The 22,242-nt window shown below is 38.9% G+C and overlaps 1 protein-coding gene across 8 annotated transcripts in view; it reads right to left on the bottom strand.

Moving 5' to 3' along the window:
• Positions 1-22,242, bottom strand: part of FARS2 (phenylalanyl-tRNA synthetase 2, mitochondrial) — a 519,601-nt gene that overhangs the window by 412,152 nt on the left and 85,207 nt on the right. For 6 of the 8 annotated variants that reach the window (XM_054557152.2, XM_024248067.3, XM_054557156.2 and 3 more), the window contains exon 2: positions 1,260-1,892. The exons of 1 other annotated variant lie outside the window; for it this stretch is intronic. In XM_054557152.2, the coding sequence (XP_054413127.1) occupies positions 1,260-1,871 (612 nt within the window). In that variant the 5' untranslated portion in view covers positions 1,872-1,892. Of the gene's footprint in view, positions 1-1,259; positions 1,893-6,090; positions 6,178-22,242 lie in introns of all 8 variants that reach the window. One more of the 8 variants, XM_009241404.4, reaches the window with a different exon arrangement.

Genomic DNA, 22,242 nt, shown 5'->3' with positions numbered 1-22,242 from the left:
TCCCAGATTTTGACCTGTCTTTGTTCATCTCATATTAGTTCCCTAATAAATCTATATCCTTATTAATCATTATGTTTCCTAACTTGGAAAATAGTCAGCTATTCCAAGTAGTGAGAATGCTCATTTAAGATCCCCTGAGATCCAGCATGGATGGCCTTTTTGTGTAAGGCTAAGCTATTACTGTATTATCACAGAGTCACAAAGGAATAGCACATCCAGAGGTAAACAGAAAGAAAAAGGAGAGAAGGGGAGGGCAATCCTGTTCAGGTATCTCCTGCTATATGACTTATAGAATACAACAAAACAATGGTTACCTATTGGCCTAAGGATGCTATACTATTTGTTTTCATATTAATAACTCATTTAGCTTACATTGGCAGGAGAGAGTTTTGTGACAATAATAATTCCTCCTGTTCCAATGAACATGTCTGGAAAGGACATTGCTAAGGAAGTAAAATGAAATACACCCTGTGCTTAGTTTAACGCATTTGTTTCTTATATAAAAACAGAGATGGTTTTTAAAACATGAGTGAGGGACAAGTGGTATGTCAAGTTTTTAGGAAATGGAATCAAGCTTTTAGGGATTTCATAATTTGCAAAAAAACGAAAAACAACAAAAAAAAGATGCACACAACATATTAGGATAACATCTAACAGACGCAAGGAGTTGGGAAAAGGCTCCATGCATCTACCTAACATATGTTTCAAGAACAGCAGCAATTAAGACATCTCACAGCAACATGCAAAGCCAGCAAGGGTGAGGAAAGTGCCTGGGGACAAGACACAGTTTACAGCCCAAGCCAATAAATCATCAGGCCCCTAAGGTACCTAAGAAATTCATTTCTCTCTAACAGTAAGAAAACATAATTTACTTCTCCTAACAGAACTAAGAATGACCTGACCACAGGTTTCCGTGTTGCACCTTCAGCCATCCTGGATTAAAGGTGAATTTGAGCCACAGACTATTCTCCATTCATAAGAAGTAACCCAGAGAAAGGCGGGTCAGTATTGAGAGAAAGGATAAGGACAGACAGCTGAAAACTAAGGCTTATCAATTTCTGTAGTTACTAACACAACAAAGCAGTCAAAAAATACTGAGGCACACCTATACACAAGATGTCATTAAGTATGGATGATTCACTAAGGCAAAATAAGGCAAGCAAGGATGACTATACTGGTCTCATCAAGCTAAATGTTAGTGACCTCAACATAAAACGTCTATGACATCCTTCAGCGATGAGAAACGTCTCAAGACTCACCTCATGCTTGGAGAAGAGCCGCACAGCCTCCAGCTGGTGGAAAATAGGGTAGTGCTGGGAGTCGATCTGGTCACGCCTGTAGACATCACCCACCACCAGGAAGGCATCCAGCCCCGCGTGCAGCAAGTCCCACTGGTGTGCAGACGTGTGCGCTCTCAGCATGTGAGTCCGATTCAGGTAATAGTTGTCCCCCTTCTTCCTGCTGGGGTGGTCAGCTGGGATGAGCAGGCTGTCAAAGTTCTGCCAGGTCGTGACCACTGGAGAAAGGTTGTCGTAGACTGAGAACAACGGGGTCCCGAAGCGGCCCACATACTTCTTGTAGAAGTGCTCCTTCACCCTCTCCTTGATCAGCCACAGAGGGTGATGCTGCTGGTTGTGCAGGTTCCTGCCAACTCTGGTGAGGACCTTCCGGGTGAGGTTGCTGTGGTCGTCCTGAGGGTAGGATTTGCCCAGCAGCTCCACCACACTGCCTGGAGCTCTTTGGGCGGCACGCTCTGCTGCAGCAGGCCTCGATCCCCAGGCCTGGTGCTGATGGCCCCTGGAGATGTGACTGGCCTTACTCACCAGGTAGACATATGCATGGGCACCTCTCCTGAGAGCTGAGCCCACCATTGTAGAAACTTCTCACAGGTTCTGGAAAGAGCACACAGGCAAAGCACAAGTCAGGTGTCACTCTGTGGAAAGCAAGTGTGTTCTTTGCGTCTCCCACCAGCTCCCTCTTGTCCTACTGGCATGTTTCCCCCACTACACCTCCACATAGCTGAAAGAGCCAATTAAAGAAATCTGACAGACGCATGATACTTAATGCACTTAATCAAAAGATTCTTGGAAGTCACTTTTAGATCCCTAATCTCTAGTTGTCATTCAGATCCTTGGCTTTGTAGAAAACCTCATTTATTATGTTACTGTGTCCTGAATTCGTGATGTGGAAAAAAACTTTGAATGTGACAATCTGTATATTACAGAACCAAAAAACTTTAGAGGGATACCCTAAAATACAGAACCTAATTGGACCCTATTAAGGGTTCCATTAATAAAGTAAGCAAATGATTAGATAGAGGCTTCCGAAGGAGAGTGGAAGAGAAGAGATTTAAGAGCCTTCCTTCACACTTCTGCCGATCATCCTCATAACTACAGAGTTCTCTTTATCTTTGACATAGCATAACTTCTGGATTACTTCACTAGATCAGAAAGTGACATTACTAATTTTTTTTTAAAGTTTTAAATAAAATACACCACTTTAGATTGTGGTTAACTTTAATATTTTAAAAATATAATAGAAAATATCAGGAAATGTTGTACAAGGTGATAGACTATATCAATGGACAGCTGTAAATGCAAATCTTCTCACATCTGGTCATGTCACTTAAACTTAATACCTTTGTGGCATCCTCTCAATTACACCTTTGGCAAAAGGGCAAATTTCTACTACACACCCACAATTAACCAGAAACAAGACTAAACTTGTTGGGGAAGAGTAACAGAGCAGCCAGAAGGCAGAGCACTGACCTCGATTTTTAAGTAAATAAAATGCCTAGAATTTAATAAAATCACCAAACTTTACAGCTGAAAGTCACCTCAGCTGTCATCTAGCATAGGCGGTTCAAGTCACGGATGAGGTGAGAAGGACCTAAGTATAACTGGTGAAACTCTAAGGTAGTGGAAGATTTCAATAAGACAACCACACAGGGCCGTGGACCACTCACACAGTGTCTTCTTCCCACTCCCACAGAAGCCAGTTTTAAACTCACTCAGGGAGCCCAATAACGAGAGTCTTGAGATGTCACATCCCAATGTTCACAAATAATTTATGTTCACAAACTTATATTATAAAAATCCATCTTCTAAAATGTGGAATTCTTCCCTATCAGGCTATTTTAAAGCATACAACTATGTGGCTGTTTTACTTCAAGGGCCGTGCAATCATACCAAGAAAATATACAACTTCATGATATGAAGCTGCATTAGGAGAGAATTACATTGTTCCAAGTCACTATCAAAAGCACAGTCTATCCCTGGACAACACAATCCACCTGACTCCAAATTGGAACTGAGGAAATCTAGCTGCAAGTTGAATGGCTGTGCTTGTGTGTGATTGCTTCTCGGAAGCTGTGCACAGCACCTTTGTCTGAGACTGTCATCATGGAAGACATTTTCAAAGATACCCAGGAACTCTCTGGTTTTATTCACTTATGGCGTTATTTTGTCAGAGTTGTTTCAAAAGGGCTTTTGGCTGAGCTTCAACTGAAATGTCTTCCCATCTAGTGTTCAGTGACTTGTCACTGCAGTGGATATGAATTTTAAATATGCATATGCAGCCTTACACATCTTAGCACAAAATCAAACTGTTAGGTTATTAGCTACCTAGCTCAGCATCCTTGCCAAAACACAAGAAAGCCTTTCTTCCTCCCAAAGGCATATGTGTTAGACAAAGTTCAGAATTGTTCTGGGAAAGGTGCTTCTGATCCAGTTATTTGTGGGCTGCTGTCGATGCTTTTCCTTCCCAGTTTCCAGCTCTTCACACATCCAAACCCACACTTGGGTTCCATTCCCAGGGATGTGCCCCAGCCTCGTGTCCCTTCCTTGCTCTCCTCATGCAATCCCCAGCTTGCCGATGAAAGTTTGAGGTTCTTGCCCTCGTTTTCAGGCCTTCTATCTATCTGCTCAGCCCTGCTTACATTCTCCACTGTCATCACCCCACGCAGAAAAGTATCTGTCCTTTCTGTTACCATCTCTAACAGAGAGAGATGGATGACTAGGAGAGCCTTCCCACTTCTCTCTGAGAAGTGACTTCCTTTCCTTCCACCTCTATCGAATTTCTCTATAAGAAATATATCATCTGGAAATACATAAGAGACCCAGGAGGATAAGACCAACAACATTCATACTTCTATTAATACATTGTTCTTCCATTTCATCCCTTCAACAGTTCTGTGATGTAGGTATTGTTCGTACCACTTTACCAACAAAGAATATAAAGCTCAAAAAGATCATAGAACTAGCATAAATTCATATGCCTAGCTAGCCATGAGATGCAGTTCAGAATTCTTGGCAATTCAAATATAGCTGACCCTCCAACAACATGCAGATCCACTTAAATGCAGATTCTTTTCAATAACAGTTACACTGAGTGTGCCTGCCCTTCCTGCCTCCCCTTCTGCCTCCTCTATCTCTTCTACCTCTGGCACCCCTGAGAAGGCAAGACCAACCCCTCCTCTTCCTCCTCAGCCTACTCAACATGAAGATAAGAATAAAGATCTTTAGGATGATCTACTTCCACTTAATAAATAGTAAATACATTTTCTTTCCTCATGATTTTCTTAATAACATTTTCTTTTCTCTAGTTTATTGTAATACAGTATATAATGCCTATAACATATAAAATATGTGTTAATCAATTGTTTATCAGTAAAGCCTCCAGTTAACAATTAGTAGTTAAGTTGGGGGAAGTCAAAAGGTATATGGGAATTTTCAACTGACTGAGGGAGGGTAATCAGTGCCCCCAAAGCCCTCACACTGTCCAGGGGTCAAGTGCATTCCTCAGTAGGGTGTGGTGGCTCACGCCTATGATCCTAACACTCTGGAAGGCCATGGCGAAAGGATCACCTGGGCCCAGGAGTTCGAGAGCAGCCTTGGCAACATGACAAGACCCTGCCTCTACAAAAAAAAGCAAAAAAAATTATTTAATAAATTAGCCGGGTATGGTGGCACACACCTGCAGTCCCAGCTACTGGGGAGCTAAGGCAGGAGGACTGCATGAGCCCAGGAGTTCAGGCTTCAGTGAGCCAGGATCGCACCACTGCACTCCAGCTTTGGTGACAGAGTGAGACTCTGCCTCATTAAAAAAAAAAAAAAAAAAAAAAGTATACTTCTCAATCAAAGGTCCAAGATTGTTAAGTTCAAATGGTATCTCTGCAAGGACCTCCCTTAACTTCTATTTTATCTAATTGAGATTATACATCAATGTGTTTTTAAATACATAAATAAATGCATGAATAAGTAAATCCAATAAAACACATTAGCTTAGATGGTAAAAATGAAATAAGTATTTACAGACTCAAGGGCCAAATCTGCCCACAGTCGTCTGTTTGGGTTTTTTTTTTTTTTTGGCTTTGGCTTTTTTTTTGTTTGTTTCTGAGACAGGGTCTCACTCTGTCACCCAGGCTGGAGTGCAGTGGGATGATCATGGCTTACTGGGGCATCAACCTCCCAGACTCAAGTGATCCTCCTGTCTCAGGCTCCAGTGGCTCTCTGCCCCAGAGATAGCTAGGACTACAGGTGCAAGCCACTACGCCCGGCTAACTTTTGTATTTTTTGTAGAGATGAGGTTTCGCCATGTTGCCCAGGCTGGTCTCAAACTCCTGCCTCAAGTGAGCTGCCCACCTCAGCCTCCCAAAGTGCTGGGATTACAGGCATAAGCCATCGTGCCTTGCCCATAGTCTGCTTTTACAAATAAAGTTTGTTGGAACACAGCAGCAACCATTTGTTGATTTATCATCTGCAGTGGCTTTCTTGCTATTAAGGTAAGATTGAATAGCTGCTATAGAGATTGTGTGGCTCACAAAGCCTAAATACTCACTCTCTGGTCTGTTATAGAAAGAGTTTGCTGAGCCCTGTTTTAGCTTAACCTACTGAAAAATTTTTCTACACTATTAATAAAATCTTCCTAGTCACAAATATATGTAGATTATAAAGTCACAAAAAAGGAGCAAGAATACAAATGTGGACGTGAAGTATGTTAGCACTGGTACAAAAGAAACAATCAGACCAACTATAAGAAGAGAAAATACAATATAATGGGCAACAGGCCAGACTTCGCAGAGATACCAACATTGGTTTGATCCTAAGTTGATCTCTTAGGTGCCATGTATCATCCTTAGAAACGTTATTTGACCCTTCTGGCCCTCAAGGTCCTCATCTGTAAAACAGAGAAAAATAATACGTATCTCATAATGAAAAGATTATACTAGATCATGCTCATCAGCTAATTAACTCATTGCCCAGTGTGTAACAGATAAGATGAGCTGAATTCAGGGTTAAAAGTGACCCAGAGATTTCTAGAGATCGGGTAACGGATGAACTAATAAAGTCATTCACTGACACAGAGAAGTCAGAATGGATTTTTGTTGTTTGTTCAGATCATCTTTTGTAGAGGGAAAGAGATTTGGACAAACGGAAGTTCAGTATGAATGAGACAGCCACATTACAATTTCTGTAAGGCAATTCGAGTTATATTATAGTTTGGAAATGAGGTAAGACATTAGTCCCGGAAATGTAGACCTTGGAGGTAATTTGCATAGACGTAAGAGTTAATATCACAAGCACATATAAGAATCCATGGGAGGCTAAGAGCAAGATAGAAGTGAGCAAAAGATAGACGAATACTTGGAACTTATCATATTTAAGGGAAGGGGCTGTAAGGAATAAGACAGAGGGGACGTAAAGGGTGCCACAGCACAGAAGTCAGGGGAAAAGACATCTAGAAGGAAACAGGGGCCTGTTTCCTGAACCCAAATACCACTCAATGTTCAATGTTTAGCATGCCATATTATTACTACCTGCTGTTGTCTGTATTCCTACTAGACTGTGTGGTTCTTGAGAGTAGAACACACAAACACATATATATACACATACTCTTTCTCTCCTCTCTTATATTTATCATCATATGCCCATAATCTAGCACTACATCTGATGCTGAGTGGAAGACGCGGGAAGAAGAGAAATAGGAAGAAAAAGAAAAGAATGGAAGGAAATTGGTCAGCAAGGTCAAACAAAACAAAGAAGGCTGCCTCTTTGGTAGGGGCAGTAAAGAACTATTTAAAAACTCAATAGAGTGAAGAGACAACTCACAGAATGGGAAAAAGTATTTACAAGCCATGTATCTGGGAAAAAGCTAATGTCCAAAATATATAAGGAACTCAACGCAACTCAACAGCAAGAAAGCAAATAACTTAAAAATGGACAAAGGGGCTGGGCGAGGTGGCTCACGCCTGTAATCCCAGCACTTTGGGAGGCTGAGGCGGGCGGAGCATGAGGGCAGGAGAACGAGACCATCTTGGCTAACACGGTGAAACCCCGTCTCTACTAAAAATACAAAAAATTAGCTGAGCATGGTGGTGGGCGCCTGTAGTCCCAGCTACTTGGGAGGCTGAGGCAGGAGAATGGTGTGAACCCAGGAGGCAGAGCTTACAGTGGGCCGAGATCGCACCACTGCACTCCAGCCTGGGCGACAGAGTGAGACTCCGTGTCAAAAGAAAGAAAGAAAGAAAAAAAATGGGCAAAGGATCTGAATAAACATTTCTGAAAAGAAGACATATAAATGGCCAACAGGTATGTGAAAAAAAATCCTCAAAATCACTAGTCATCAGAGAAATGCAAATCAAAAGCACAATGAGATAGATACACTTTACACCTGTTAGAATCGCTATTACCAAAAAGAAAAGGTAAGTGTTGGTGAGGAAGAGGAGAAAAAGGAACCATTGTACACTGTTGGTGGGAATTTAGAGGAGTATAACCATTACGGGAAATAGTATGGAGGTTCAAAAAAATCAAAAAATAGAACTATTATATGATCCAGCAATCCCACTTCTGCATATATAACACAGGAAATGAAATCTGCATGTCAAAGAGACATCTGCACCCCCTTGTTCACTGCAGCATTATTCACAATGGCCAAGATATGGGATCCACCTAAATGTCCATCAACAGATGAGCGCATAAAGAAAATGTGATGTATGTATACAATAGAATATTATTCAGCCTTTAGATAGAAGTAAATCCTGTGATTTGTGACAAGGATGAACTAGGAGAACTCTCGCTCTCTCTCTCTGAATCTTACTTTCCCTATATTTCTCAACGTGAAAATAACATATACCTTGCATTGCTAATAAGAGTATTAAACAAAAATGAAGGTAAAAAACATAGCACAGTATCTTGAAGGAATATAACAGGTACTCAATAAATGGGAGCTATTATCATTATTATTATTATTTCTATCATTACTATTGGGATACAGCTGCCTGGAATGTCCAAACAGTGGGCATGGTGGTCAAGTCCACTTCTCTACAAGACTGCTCTAAGAAGCAACATTTCAAAAGGTATCTGAAGCATCTGTTACATGGTCATGGATCACATTTGGATTATTTTGCTTGTTTTTCATTTTGGACACATCCAGAATGCTGTAAGCATTCTTTATCACTATAAAGCGGCACAATGACAACAACTAGTAAAATACTGAATAAACGTTTGTTGTTAGAATTAATGAGTTTTATAATGGTTTCAACAGTCCTTTCAACCTCCCTCATTCTTCTGTGTAAAGAAAACATTAAGTAGTACACAAACTGTACTGGACTGATCATTTCCCTAAAGCATGATTAGCTTAAGGGAAATAGCCAATGGTGAGCAAGCATAACCCATATATGGTCACCACTATACAAAAGTGTTCAAGCACAATCCATAACCACCAGATGCAATACTCACACATTTCTATCAAGAAAAAATGAAGCTTGGTTCAGTCAACACAGTTACACATTTTATTCTACTAAATAATGGTGAGAAAACGGCCAACTTCCATTAACTTTTACTGATACAAAGGCAAGTCAAGAGAATGCTTTTTTGTTCCTGCTGACTAGTATGAACAAAAAGAGAAGGGCTATAAGCAGGCAGTTTCCTGTATTACTTGTGAGGGTGTTATTGGCGCAACCTTTCTAGAAAGCAATTCAGCACTATCAAGAGACTTAAAACTGTTCATACCCTTTGACAGGGTAATTACCCTTCTAGGAATTTATCACAAGGAAATAATGTAAATAAAGACAGAAGTTAAACACAAAGAAGTTTCATTACAGTATTATTTATAATAGAAAAAAATATATACACCACATAAATGTCCCACAACAAGGGAATGATCAAGCAAATTATGGGAGACCATACTGCATAAAATATTATGCAGTCATTAAATATAATGGTTGCAAAGAGTTTTAATGATATAACTATATAAAGTGATAAACAGGATATAAAATTGTATGTATGATATGATCTTAACTCTATAACATATACCTACCTATAAACACATGCATATGATATTTAGAAACCATGAGAAGAACTAGCCAAAAGATTTCATAGCAATTATCCCTGGTGCTTATTTTCTATTTTATGTATTTATATTTCCAAATATTCTAAATAGACATTCATTATATTTTAAATTAAACTTTAAAACCATTGTCCTATCTGACCAAGTTTCAACTGTGCTTAGTTTCTGTGGCTCCTTTGGTTCAGGTAATATAAGCATTCTCTAGGCTGATCTTGTCTGTTTTGCTAAAAATGTCTTGAATACTGGCATCAATTTTTCTAAATTCAGAACATTCTCCTTCTACTAACATAACATGATAAATTTTAAACTGTTCAAGCTCAGCTCCTGATCCTGGTTACCCTATCCAGACCTTCTTTCTGAGAGGGAGGATAAAATTTTTAAAAGTTCACGTGCAAATGAAATCAATTATCAGGGACAAGGTCACACATTATCTAGATATCTACCTTGGAGAATACTTGGGAGTTATTCTTAGAGGGACTTTGTGTAATATGCAAATAATAAGATCACCAGGAAGCCAGCTTGGATGCACAGAAGAACAGAACATGCTGGGTCTACAAATTCTGGAACTAACTGCGCACCGGGCAAACCTACTTCCCACTAGCTTTGTTGAAATCAATACAAATAAGCTGGATGTTTAAAATGGAAATACATTTTTCATGCCAAATGACCCAGGCAGTAATTACCTGTAGACATGTGTACCTCTCCCACTAGAAAATAAGACTTTGAGGGCAGGAGCCATTTATTTGATTGTTTCTATAAGATGGTCAGGCACAGGAAGTAAGTGCTCAAAGAAAGTGCTTCTTCCATGAATGAATGAATGAAAAAAATGAATGAATGGCTCTCATACCACACCGCTACAATTGTTTCTAGTGACCGCAAGAAAAACAAGTTGCATAGTACCATTCAACCAATATAAGGCCAAGTGAACAGTGCATTTTGAAATCATTAATTTGAAGTAACATGAAATGCCTGGGAGAAAATGTTAATATACAGTTGTACCGAGAGCATCTCACACCCTTTTCTTGAGTTTCATCCATTTAGACTCAATTATTAATTTTTAGAGAATTTGGTGTACCTGATTTCTAGAAATGATTGCAGGCCCTGATACAATGACATTGCTTCTAGACTAGGCACTTTAACAGCCTTGAAGAAGTGAATAACCTCTTTTCTGTGATGGTTCATCAGGATATGTTTTTCTGATTGATTCTGGAGCAGGTAAGTGACAAAAGAGGAGCCCTCAAGGCAGGAAGCTGCAGCTCCCGCACATGAGAGTGTCTATAGCTCAGAACCCCAGCAGCCCCTTACCATTCACAAATGCTCTTGGCTTCCATGGATAAATGCAAGTATTTTTAGGTCAAATGGCTATTTACTTATCTATCATTGGTCTCAACAATGTATTAAAGGCATGGTTTATAACCATCAGCAAGAGTTTGGCACTGGATTTCACTGCCCAGGGCACATGGCTTCCACAGGTTGGCAAAGGCCCAAAACAATATTAATGAGTATGCCATTTGTCAAGACAATTATGCAAGCACTTGGCAACTGCACAAAGAGGGCAAGCCTTATGAGAGGCAGTGCCAGGGCATATGGATCAGAGAGCCCAAGAAATCCTTTGACACTTCAGTCTTCTTTTGTAATAGCTACCTTTTGTGCAGACAATGTCTTTTTAAAAAATTAAGTCTAATGGGGAAAAAAGTAGTGAGGGAAGCAATTCTAAAACAATTATTATCTCAATATACAATGCCATCTTCCCCATTAAGAAGAGATATCTTGGCTGGGCGCAATGCCTCACACCTGTAATGCCAGCACTTTGGGAGGCCGAGGTGGGCGGATCACCCTGAGGTCAGGAGTTTGAGAACAGCCTGGCCAACAGGGCGAAACCCCGACTGTACTAAAAATACAAAAATTAGCCGGGCACAGTAGCGTGCACCTGTAATTCCAGCTACTGGGGAGGCTGAGGCGGGAGAATAGCTTGAACCGGGAGGCGGAGGTTGCAGTGAACCGAGATTGCACCACTGCACTCCAGCCTGGGTGACAGAGCAAGCCTCCATCTCAAAAAAAAAAAAAAGGTATCTTTTCATCACTATAATTCGGTTGAGAAATGACTATCAATACTATTATTTGTTAATAAATGCCATATGTTCAAGAATGAGAGATTTGAAGGTGTTCTGTCACACTGGAAACTTCTATACCCATGAGAAAAATATCTTGTGACAAACACAAAAACAAATGGAAAAATATAACTTTTAGAAGTTTTTTTTTTAGACACAAATCATAGTATTTAGTTCCAAAAGAAATCCGTTTTGCTGTCCTAAGTCAAAAGGTTAAAATCTGTAATTAAATGAACACTTAAGAGAATGACTACAGACCAAAGACACTACAAAATTAATCTGAAGATAAGTGTCTAAAGATATCACCGTATTTGGAATTGTAGTGATTCCCAATCATTCTTTTGCTTTTTTAACTTTTAAAAATATATTCAGTTACAATTCAGTTCACGTTACCAACATCCATTTGTACCAATGCTTTCCGAAACATATCAGGAAAAAAAATTCCTCTCAATAAATGGAAAAAGCACAATACATACTCTCGCTTTCTCTCTCTCTCTCTCACACAAAAATATCAAAATCATCCTTCATGTTTTTTAGCATCTCAACAAAATCATTTATTTTTGTTTATAACAAATGGTATTAACTAAACTATAGTTCTACATATTCCATATTTGGGGAATGTTGGCATAATTATCCATGATATTCAGCATTTAAAAGAATTTTATAATAACCTTACTATGAACATATATATATGACAGTTTTTAAATTAAAAATATTCAGCTAATGAAAAAGAATCAAGTTTTCCCCCACAAACAATTTAGCAAGCAGAATAGTTATGGCAAGTAAAATTAAAAATTTTTTAAAATCAACTCTCTAAACCGCATATTAAAAACTATTTTAAGCAATTAAAAACATTACTGTGCTACAGAAGAAAGAGCCTCCAGGTTAAAAATTCTTTTCTCCTGAATATTCTAAATAAACTGATTATTTATAAGATTCTCTAAATGAAGTCACTGCATATAAACTCCTGGCTCTTGACTGTAGTGCAGCAATTACACAAAGGTTTTGTCAGTCTTTACACTCACAATTAGTAAGTAGAGTCTAACAGCCTGAAATATTTATCTACCTACAAACGGTAAAGGAGCATCATCTTCTCTATGAAGTCTTTTCTTCATTACTTCTTTCTTTTAATCCTCATAACACCACTATGAAAGACAAACATCAATCTGTGAAAATCATGCCAAATGACCAAAAGTACTTAAGTGGCAGCACCAGGATTCAAACCAGGTTCACCTGACTCCTACCTGGTCCCACTCCAGCCCTGCTGTTCCCACTGCCTGCCCTCTCCAATGAATATTAGCCTACCTTGCATCTTTCAATAGACGTAGTCCTAGTAAGTTCTTGATAAAATTTTTTTTAAGTCAAAACACATCTTCCCATTGACATGATCTATAATTCCTGAGATGTTTTACCTCTATGCAAACCATAACTTATCCTATATGCTCTCCTTGGGGAGAACTAAGCCATCTCTTCTCTCTTCCCAATTGTCTTCTGTACACACTTCACTCATGGCACATAAAACACTCACTAAACTTACTAGTTAGGATGCTAGTCCATCTGTCAGATCTTAAGCAACTTGAGGTCAGGGACAGTATGTCCTCAAGTTGCTTCAGACAATGTTTTGGATAATATGCCTGTCCTTAAAAGGAATGTTTTTCCAAATCAAATGGAGTAAACCCATTATGAACATTTATGTTATAAATTTCCAAATCACTGTTTAGCTAAGAAAAGATACCGTTTATTTAATTCACAGTGATATTTCCAAAGCTCCATTTTCTCCCCATAGTGGATCTGGTGACAAAGTAGTTGAAAAACTAAAGCACAGCACTGAAGTTCATTTAGCAAGTCCTTCGAAAAGATGGACATCAAACAACTTTTTATTTTATAATTCAGAGTAGGCTGTTCTATGCGTGGTAAGTGATATCCTGAACACAGTGGCAAGATTGCTAGAAGAGTGGAATTCAGGCCTACATATCAGAGTTCCCTTAACCCCAAACAGCCCCATCATATTGTGCTCTCTGCTAAAATTCCTGTTTAAAAAAAAAAAAAAATAGCCCTCCACTTCTCTATAACCTTTGTAGGTCTGTTGTAAGGATTAGCAATACATGAAATCATTTAGTTGAAATTGCAAAGCATATAAGAATAATACATATGCCGTCCATTCTTCTTATCTGCAGTATAGTCTATAAAGTTGCTATGACCGCTAAATTAGCAAACAGTGAAGCGCTGCTCTGAGGGGAAATATACAGTTGGTTTCCTGCGAGCCTCTGGTCACATTTTTGTCAACTAATCAATACATAATCTTGTCTTATGTCTTGTGTTTCTGTTTAAAAGTATTTAATACATATTATTGACTCATTAACATTGCACTCACAGCCAATAGCACTGTAACTCATACCTAAATGAAGCTCTTAACATACATGTTTTCTCTGTAAGGCACATCACAGCCTTCTTGCACTTAGAGACACTATACAGCACTTCTGTCAGGTCTCTCTGTCTAATCTATTTAATCTATCTATCTATCATCTATCTATCTGTCATTTGACAGAGTCTCGCTCTGTCACCCAAGCTGGAGTGCAATGGCGCAATCTCAGCTCACTGCAACCCTCTGCCTCCCAGATTCAAGTGATTCTTATGCCTTAGCCTCCCGAGTAGCTGGGATTACAGGCGTGAACCAACCACACCCGGGTGATTTTTTGTATTCTTAGTAGAGATGAGGTTTCACCATGTTGGCCAGGCTGGTCTCGAACTCCTGGCCTCAAGTGATCCGTCCACCTCAGCCTCCCAAAGTGCTGCAATTATAGGCGTAAGCCACAGCGCCCGGCTGTCTTGTCATTTTTAAACAGCAAAATCACCAACAAACAGCACAGAAAGGTGTGAAATGTGACACTACACAGACCATGAAAAGGACACTTGTTTACAGTTTGAGAACTGAACGAGGCAGAACATCACCGTGTTCAACCTCAGCCAGGAACGTGCGCATCGGGCAAGTCAGATTTATTCCCGCTGTTATCCACATCTCTGTAAATGCCCATGAAAGCACCTCAAGTGCTTATTTTGAGGTTACAAACAGATTTTAGAGAGCAGGCAAATTCACAAGTACAGACTCTGTGAATAATATTGGGTTGAGTGTATATCAAGAAATTGATCATAGTAGGTGTCTCCAAGGAAGAGAATGATGTGGCTGGGAGACAGCAGGGAAAGAAATTTATGTTTTACCATATGACTTTCTAACCTTTTGCACGTTATACTGTGTGTGTGCATGTGTGTTTGTGTGTGTGTGTGTGTGTGTGTGTGTGTGTGTGTGAATATTATGACCACTGCTCAGAAAACAGCATTATAAATCTAAAAAGGTTGGGCGCGGTGGCTCACGCCTGTAATCCCAGCACTTTGGGAGGCCAAGGCAGGCAGATCACAAGGACAGGAGTTCAAGACCAGCCTGGCCAGCATGGTGAAACCCCATCTGTACTAAAAATACAAAAAAATTAGCTGGGCATGGTGGCATGCACCTGTAGTCCTAGCTACTCAGGAGGCTGAGGCAGGAGAACTGCTTGAACCCAGCAGGCAGAGGTTGCACTGAGTTGAGATCACGCCTGGGTGACAGAGCGAGACTCTGTCTCAAAAAAAAAAAAAAAACCTAAAAAAAGTAAAATTATCCTTTGGGTTCAAACAGTAAAAGGGAAGCAAAATAAAATTAAAAATATGAAAATAGAAAGAAGTAAATTCAAAAATGGAAAAATCACAAATATTTACAGTCTCTCTAAATTGAGGAAACCAAGGGCAGACTCCCATGGTGGAGGAATCACACAGAGAATTATTTAAAAGCAAAGAATCCCATGACTCTCAATTCACACCAAAGGAGATGGGAGCCACAGGAAGTAGGACACAAAATGAAAATATTTTAAAAATAATTACGTAGTAAGGACTAAGCTTTACACACAAGTTATTTTTCCCAGGAAATTTAAACTTCTTATTTTAAATAACACTTAAAATAATTTTGAATACAACAGTAGTTCTCAAAATATAGTCCCAAGACCAGTGACATCAACATCACCAGAGAGGATGTTAGATTCTCAAGCCCTACCCTAGACCCAAAAAATAGGAACTCTGGGGCAGGGCGCATCAGTCTGTACCCTAATAACCCTTCAGGGTGATTCTCATGCCAGCTACGGCTTGAAAACCACTAGCATAGGCCAGGCGCAGTGGCTCACGCCTGTAATCCCAGCACTTTGGAAGGCCGAGGCGGGTGGATCACGAGGTCAGGAGATCGAGACCATCCTGGCTAACATGGTGAAACCCTGTCTCTACTAAAAATACAAAAAATTAGCCAGGCATGGTAGCGGGTGCCTGTAGTCCCAGCTACTCCGAAGGCTGAGGCAGGAGAATGTCGTTAACCCGGGAGGCGGAGCTTGCAGTGAGCAGAGATAGTGCCACTGCACTCCAGCCTGGGTGACAGAGCGAGACTCTGTCTCAAAAAAAAAAAGGAACCACTAGCATAGAAATCCACTGAAATGTTACTGTACTATTAAACAGGATATAAACATATTCTAAGCTTTTTTCAATGACCATAGTAATCCTTTAAGAAAATCTGCATTCTGTGCAGTGATAGATTTTAAGTGTTTTCATTTTTGCCCCTTTGATTTCGGTTGGTCAGCAGATCCTCTACTGCTATTATAATAATAGTACTCAGCTCCTCCATCCCCTGAGTCTAAGGCTTTCATGCTGTTGTAAGCTATCTGGAAAGCAAAATAATTAAGCTCATGAGAACTGAATGCTAAGTAGTTTCAATGAAATTGGGTAAACACCTAGAGAATATGGTGTCTGGTTTTAGTGTAAGAGGATTGAAATGGCCATGTTTTATCCTTAGAGGCTTTGAATTCTCAGTCCTGGGCTGTGCTCCAGAGGATGACATGGAGAGAAAACTAATCTCTAGATGAGATGGAGATGTTAACATAGAAAGATTTGGGAGGAAAAAAAAAGATTTTGTCACTTAGACCAGAATACATATCTGTGACCACTGTTACAAAAAATCACTTAAAAAAAAAAAAAAGCAGCAAACAGGAGATGAAAAGCCTGGTTTGTCCTTCTGCCTTGGGCTTTGGTTCTGTCACAGTCACTATCACACCTGAGAAAGAACAGTTCTCTGGAATACCTACAGCATGAGAAAAAAATGTCTGCAAACTATACATCTGACAAGGGGTTAGTATTCAGAATATCTAGGAAGCTCAAACAACTCAATAGCAAAAAAAAAAAAAAAAAAAAAAAAACACCAAATATTACAATTTAAAAACAGGTAAAAAAAAATCTGAAGAGACATACAAATGGCCAACAGATACATGAAAAACTATTCAACATCATAAATCATCAGGGAAATGCAAATCAAAACCACAATGAGACATCACCTTGCCCCTGTTAGAATGGCTACAAAAAGTAAATCCTGGCAAGGATGCAGAGGAAGAGGAATCCTTATACACTGTTGGTGCGAATGCAAATTAGTACAGCCACTATGGAAAACAGTAAGGAGCTTCCTCAAAAAACTAAAAGTAGGACTTCTATATGATCCAGCAGTCCCACTACGGAGTATGCACCCAAAAGAAATGAAATCAGTATGTCAAAGATATACCTGCACTCCCATGTTTATTGCAGCACTATTCACAATAGCCAAAAAATGGAATCGACCCAGGTATCTATCAACAGATAAGTGAATAAGGAAAATGTGGAATATATACACAATGAAATACTACTCAGCCATAAAAAAGAATTAAATTGTCATTTACAGCAACGTGGATGAATCTATAGCACATTATGTTAAACGAAAAGAGCCAGGCACAGAAAGACAAAAATCACATGATCTCACTCATGCAGGAGCTAAAGAAGGTGATCTCACAGAAGTAAAGAGTAGAATAGTGGATAGCATAGGCTGTAGAAGGGAAGTGTGATGGGGAGAGACTGGTTAACATGTACAGGGCTACAGACAGGAAAAATAAGTTCTGGTGTGCTACTGTGCAGAAGGGTGATTATCGTTAACAATATTGCATGGTATAATTTCAAAATATCTAGAAGGGATTTTGAATGTTTTCACTACAAAGAACAAATGAATGTGTGAGATGACAGAAATGCTAAATACCCTGATTTGATCATTACACAATGTAAACGTATCAAGGCATCTCACTGTACCCCGTACATATGTACGATTATGTGTCAGTTAAAATAAAAATAAAAATTAATCCAGGAAGAAGGGAGGGAGGGAAGGAGGAAGGGAGGACAGAAGGATGGAAAGCTCTCAAGGCTAGTCAAGCAAGTATTTACATCTCAAAAGAAATGTAAAATTTACAGTTAGAGGAAACTGAGAGATGAGTTAGATCAACCTGAGGGCATTTACTAGATGAGGAAACCAAGGCCCAGAGCTGGTCTTCTCTGCAGAGGTAACTAAGGACAAAGCCTCAGGCCTTCCTGCTCACCTAGTGCTCTCTAATGACCCACCCACTGCATCTCCCTTCACACAAAGAAAGCACCAGCATGAGGCACTGACATAGTGACAAGCCACACACCTGAGCAGAGTGGGCATGACGTACTTCAAGTTAGACGTTAAGATTTCAGAAAAAAATCAATGCTCATCTTCTGGTTGGGAAGCATTTTTTTTTTTAAGGCTCCCTCCCAGAAATCAAAGTGACCTTCAAAGAACATCATGACAGTCGATCACCTATCATATAAATCAGGAGTGTCCAATCTTTTGGTTTCCTTGGGCCACATCAGAAGAATTGTCTTTGGCCACACATAAAATACACTAACACTAATGATAGCGGATGAACTAAAAATTAAAAAAAAAAAATCACACACAAAAAAACTCAATGTTTTAAGGAAGTTTATGAATTTGTGTTGAGCCACACTGAAAGCCATCCTGGGCCACAAGCTGCCCACAGGCCATGGGCTGAACAAGCCTGATATAAATGAAGGGCGGAGATAAGCTGTTTTCAAATCTCTATTTCCAGAGGTTTACTCTAGTAGACATGGTGGCATCTTTTTATAGAGATACCAAAAGTGTACTGCCCCTAACACAATACGGCAGAACAAGAAACAGTTATTATTCCTAATTAGAAACAACTTGACTGTCCAACACTAAGGGGCTTGTGAATAAAGTACAGTGCAGTGATGTGTGAATTAAGATTGTTTTTGACATTGCGCAATGGTCACAATATAGATAGAGCAGCTAAAAATTTCTCACATCTCATGATATCATCTTTATTTTGTATGTATGTAGGTGTGTCTTATGCTGTAAAAAAAATACCAGAAGAGCTCATAAAGAAATTAACAGTGGCTTATGAGATTATGGCAATCCATCTGATTTCCCCCACCCTGCTTTTATGCACTGAACTTCTGCAATCGAGGAAAATAAGAAATGTAGTTTGTTGCGGGGGGGATCAGTTAATCTGTGTCAATATTCTATCAAAGAACATCTGAAAATCTTCCATAAGCTATTACAAGAAATATATCACAAATATGTGTTTTGGAGACTGGTTTTCCTGGGTTTGCTAAATTTCAGGTCCAGTTGTCATAGCATTGTGAAAAGACATCTCCTGTAATCTATAAAAAAAGAAAAATTAGTTTTATATCTCCCTGTCCAGTCCCTTTGTTTGGTCATATGGCTCACTGCTCTCATAAAAAGTAAAGGTATGTATTCATGCATCAAATCAATCATTCACCATATTTGCAAACAATGGCTTATATATACCAGCTACAAAAGCAGGTAGCTGGTATCTGAAGATGAACAAATAATGGCCCTATGCTCCAGTCCACAGGCTGGTGAGGCAGCTCTGTGGAATAAATGCAATAGAGAGAAACAAGTATAGCCTTGATGCTCTCTGAAATTATATATTCTCCCTGGGGTAATGTGCTACCACCCATATGGTTCTGAATCTCAAATATTTATATCTAGACATGTTCTCACTTTTTGAATTTTCAGAACCTATCAGTGAATTTGGCAGAAAGTAACAACTTCCTAAATGATGAGTATGTAAATGACTAAATGAGCAAATACACAACAAGCTAGAAGAAACCCCAGCTCTCCAGAGGAATTAGCTTTGAAGGGGATTTTTTTAATGAAACTTTTCATTTGAACATAACTATAGATTAACATACAGTTGTAATTAAATAATACAGAGCAATTCCATGGACTCTTTACCCAATTTCTCCCCATGATAACATCTGGCAACACTAAAGTACAATATCACAACCAGGACATTGACACAATATCAATGGTATTCATATATATATGTATGATCCATTTTGGGCTAATTTTTACACAAAGTGTGAGGTTTAGGTCAAAGTAGTGTTTTTCCTAGGGATGTCCAAATGTTCCAGGACCATTTCCTGAAGTGGGTAGCCTTCCTCCACTGAATTGCTTTTAGGCTTTTGTCAAAAATAAATTGGGCATATTTATGGGGATCTACTTCTGGATTCCCTATTCTGTTCCACTGATCTCTGTGTCTAACCTTCCGCAAATGCCACAATGCCTTAGTTACTATAGCTATAGCAGATATGAACAGCAGTTAAAGTGATCCTACTGACTTTTTTTTTAAATTTTGGTTATTCTAGAAACAATCTTTCCAAACAAAACTTAAAAACGGCTTGTGTATAAAAAAATCTTGCTGGGGCTGGGCACAGTAGCTCATGCCTATAACCCCCGCACTTTGGGAGGCTGAGGCAGGAGGAATGCTTGAGACTAGGAGTTTGAGATCAGCCTGGGCAACATAGTGAGACCCCAACTCTACAAAAAAAAAAAAAAAAATTCGCCAGGCATGGTGGTACACACCATGTAGTCCCAGGCAAGAAAGAAAGAACAAATGAACGAACCTTGCTGATTCCAAAGAGAATAGTAAAGAAAAGGTAGGGGTGGGGGAAGAGTAACTGTACAATGGAGAAATCTGACGAACACTACACTGCCAGGTGATCAAAGTCAACATCTACAGTAATAAGTTTTGTTGATAGTACTGGACCCATGATATGCTGTGATGAAAATAATGGCCCTTTACAATTGTGATCCTTCCAAAAAAAAAAAAAAACCATATAACTCCAGTCTAAAAATGAGAAAAACATCAGAAAGATCTAACTGACAGACATTCTACTAAACACCTGACAGGTACTCCTTTAAATTGTCAAAGTCATCAGAAACAAGGAAAGTATAAGAAACAGTCACAGTCTGGAAAAGATTACTGACTAAATGTAATGAAGTATCCTGGAATGAAAAAAGGGTATTAGCTAAAAAATAAGAAAATCTGAATTAAGTGTGGATTTAGTTAATAATGTAACAATAGTGGTTCCTTAATTGCATCAAATGTACCAGGCTAATTTAAGACATCAGTAAAAGAGAAAGGGTGTAGGATATATGGAAACTCTCTGTATTATCTTCCCAATGTTTCTGTAAACCAAAGCCTGCTCTAAAATAGAAAGTTTACTGAAATATTTATATACATTTCTAAAAAGTACTCAAGGGTTGAAATTTAGTAAGTTTAATCATTTTAACTGTATCATCAAGGATGTTTTTAAGAAAAAAAAACTTTGCTGATATTTTCATATGAATTGAATTAAACCTACAAGTCAATTAGGGAAAACTGACATCTTTAGTATGTTGAGTTTTCCAACCTGTGAGCACAATATGTCTCTCCATTTATTTGGGTCCTTTTTCAAAAATCAAGTTTTGTAATCTTCAACATACAGATCCAATATGTTTTGTTAAATATACACCTAAGTATTTCATTTCCTTGAGAGTGATTATAAATGATATTCTGTTTGGAATTTTGGTTTCCACATATTCATTGCTAATGTAAAGAAATCTCATGGATTTTTATGTGTTTATCTTATATCCTGAAACCTTGCAGAACTCACTTATTAGTTTTAGGAAGGTGTTATGTTTTATTTTTGATAGATTACTTTGGATTTTCTATGTAGACAATTATATCATTTGCAAATAGACATAGTTTTCTTTCTTCCTTTCTAATCTGAATGTCTTTTATTTTTCTTGCCTTATTGCAGTGGCTAGAACTTCTAGTATGATGTCAAGACTGGTAAAAGCAGACATATTTGTTGTTTTCCCAGTCTTAGAGGGAAAGCATTCAGTCTTTCACCATTAAATATAAGGTTAACTTAGGATTTTTATAAATGTTCTTTATCAAGTTGAAAAAGTTTGCCTCTATCCCTAGTTTGTTGAGAGTTTTGATTTGTATGAGTATTGAATTTTTCCAAATGCTTTTTCTGTATCAATTGATATAATATGATTTTTCTTCTTTAGCCTGCTGATAGTGGTAGATTATATTTATTTGTCTTCAAATACTGTAAAGATGAGTTTTAAAGGATAAAAAGAACTTCACCAGATATTCATAGAAGAGCATTTGTGTTTATTTGTTTAATGTCTATCCTTACTACACAACAAGAACCACGGTGGCACAGATTACTTATGTTTTATTTAGTACTATATACTTGATACCTATCCTAGCTGCTAGCACATAATAAGCAATCAATAAATAAAGAAGTGGGCCAGGCGCAGTGGCTCCCAGCACTTCGGGAGGCTGAGGTGGGCAGACCACGAGGTCAGGAGTTTGAGACCAGTCTGGCCAACATAGTGAAACCCCATCTCTACTAAAAATACAAAAAAATCACTGGCTCTGGTGGTGTGCACCTGTAGTCCCAGCTACTCAGCAGGCTGAGGCAGGAGAATCACGTGAGCCCAGGAGACAGAGGTTGCAGTGAACTGAGATTGCACCATTGCACTCCAGCCTGGGCAACA

Source organism: Pongo abelii, chromosome 5, assembly GCF_028885655.2.
Source record: "Pongo abelii isolate AG06213 chromosome 5, NHGRI_mPonAbe1-v2.0_pri, whole genome shotgun sequence".
Classification (NCBI taxonomy): Eukaryota; Metazoa; Chordata; class Mammalia; order Primates; family Hominidae; genus Pongo; species Pongo abelii.
This window is presented reverse-complemented; position numbering and strand designations above follow the sequence as displayed.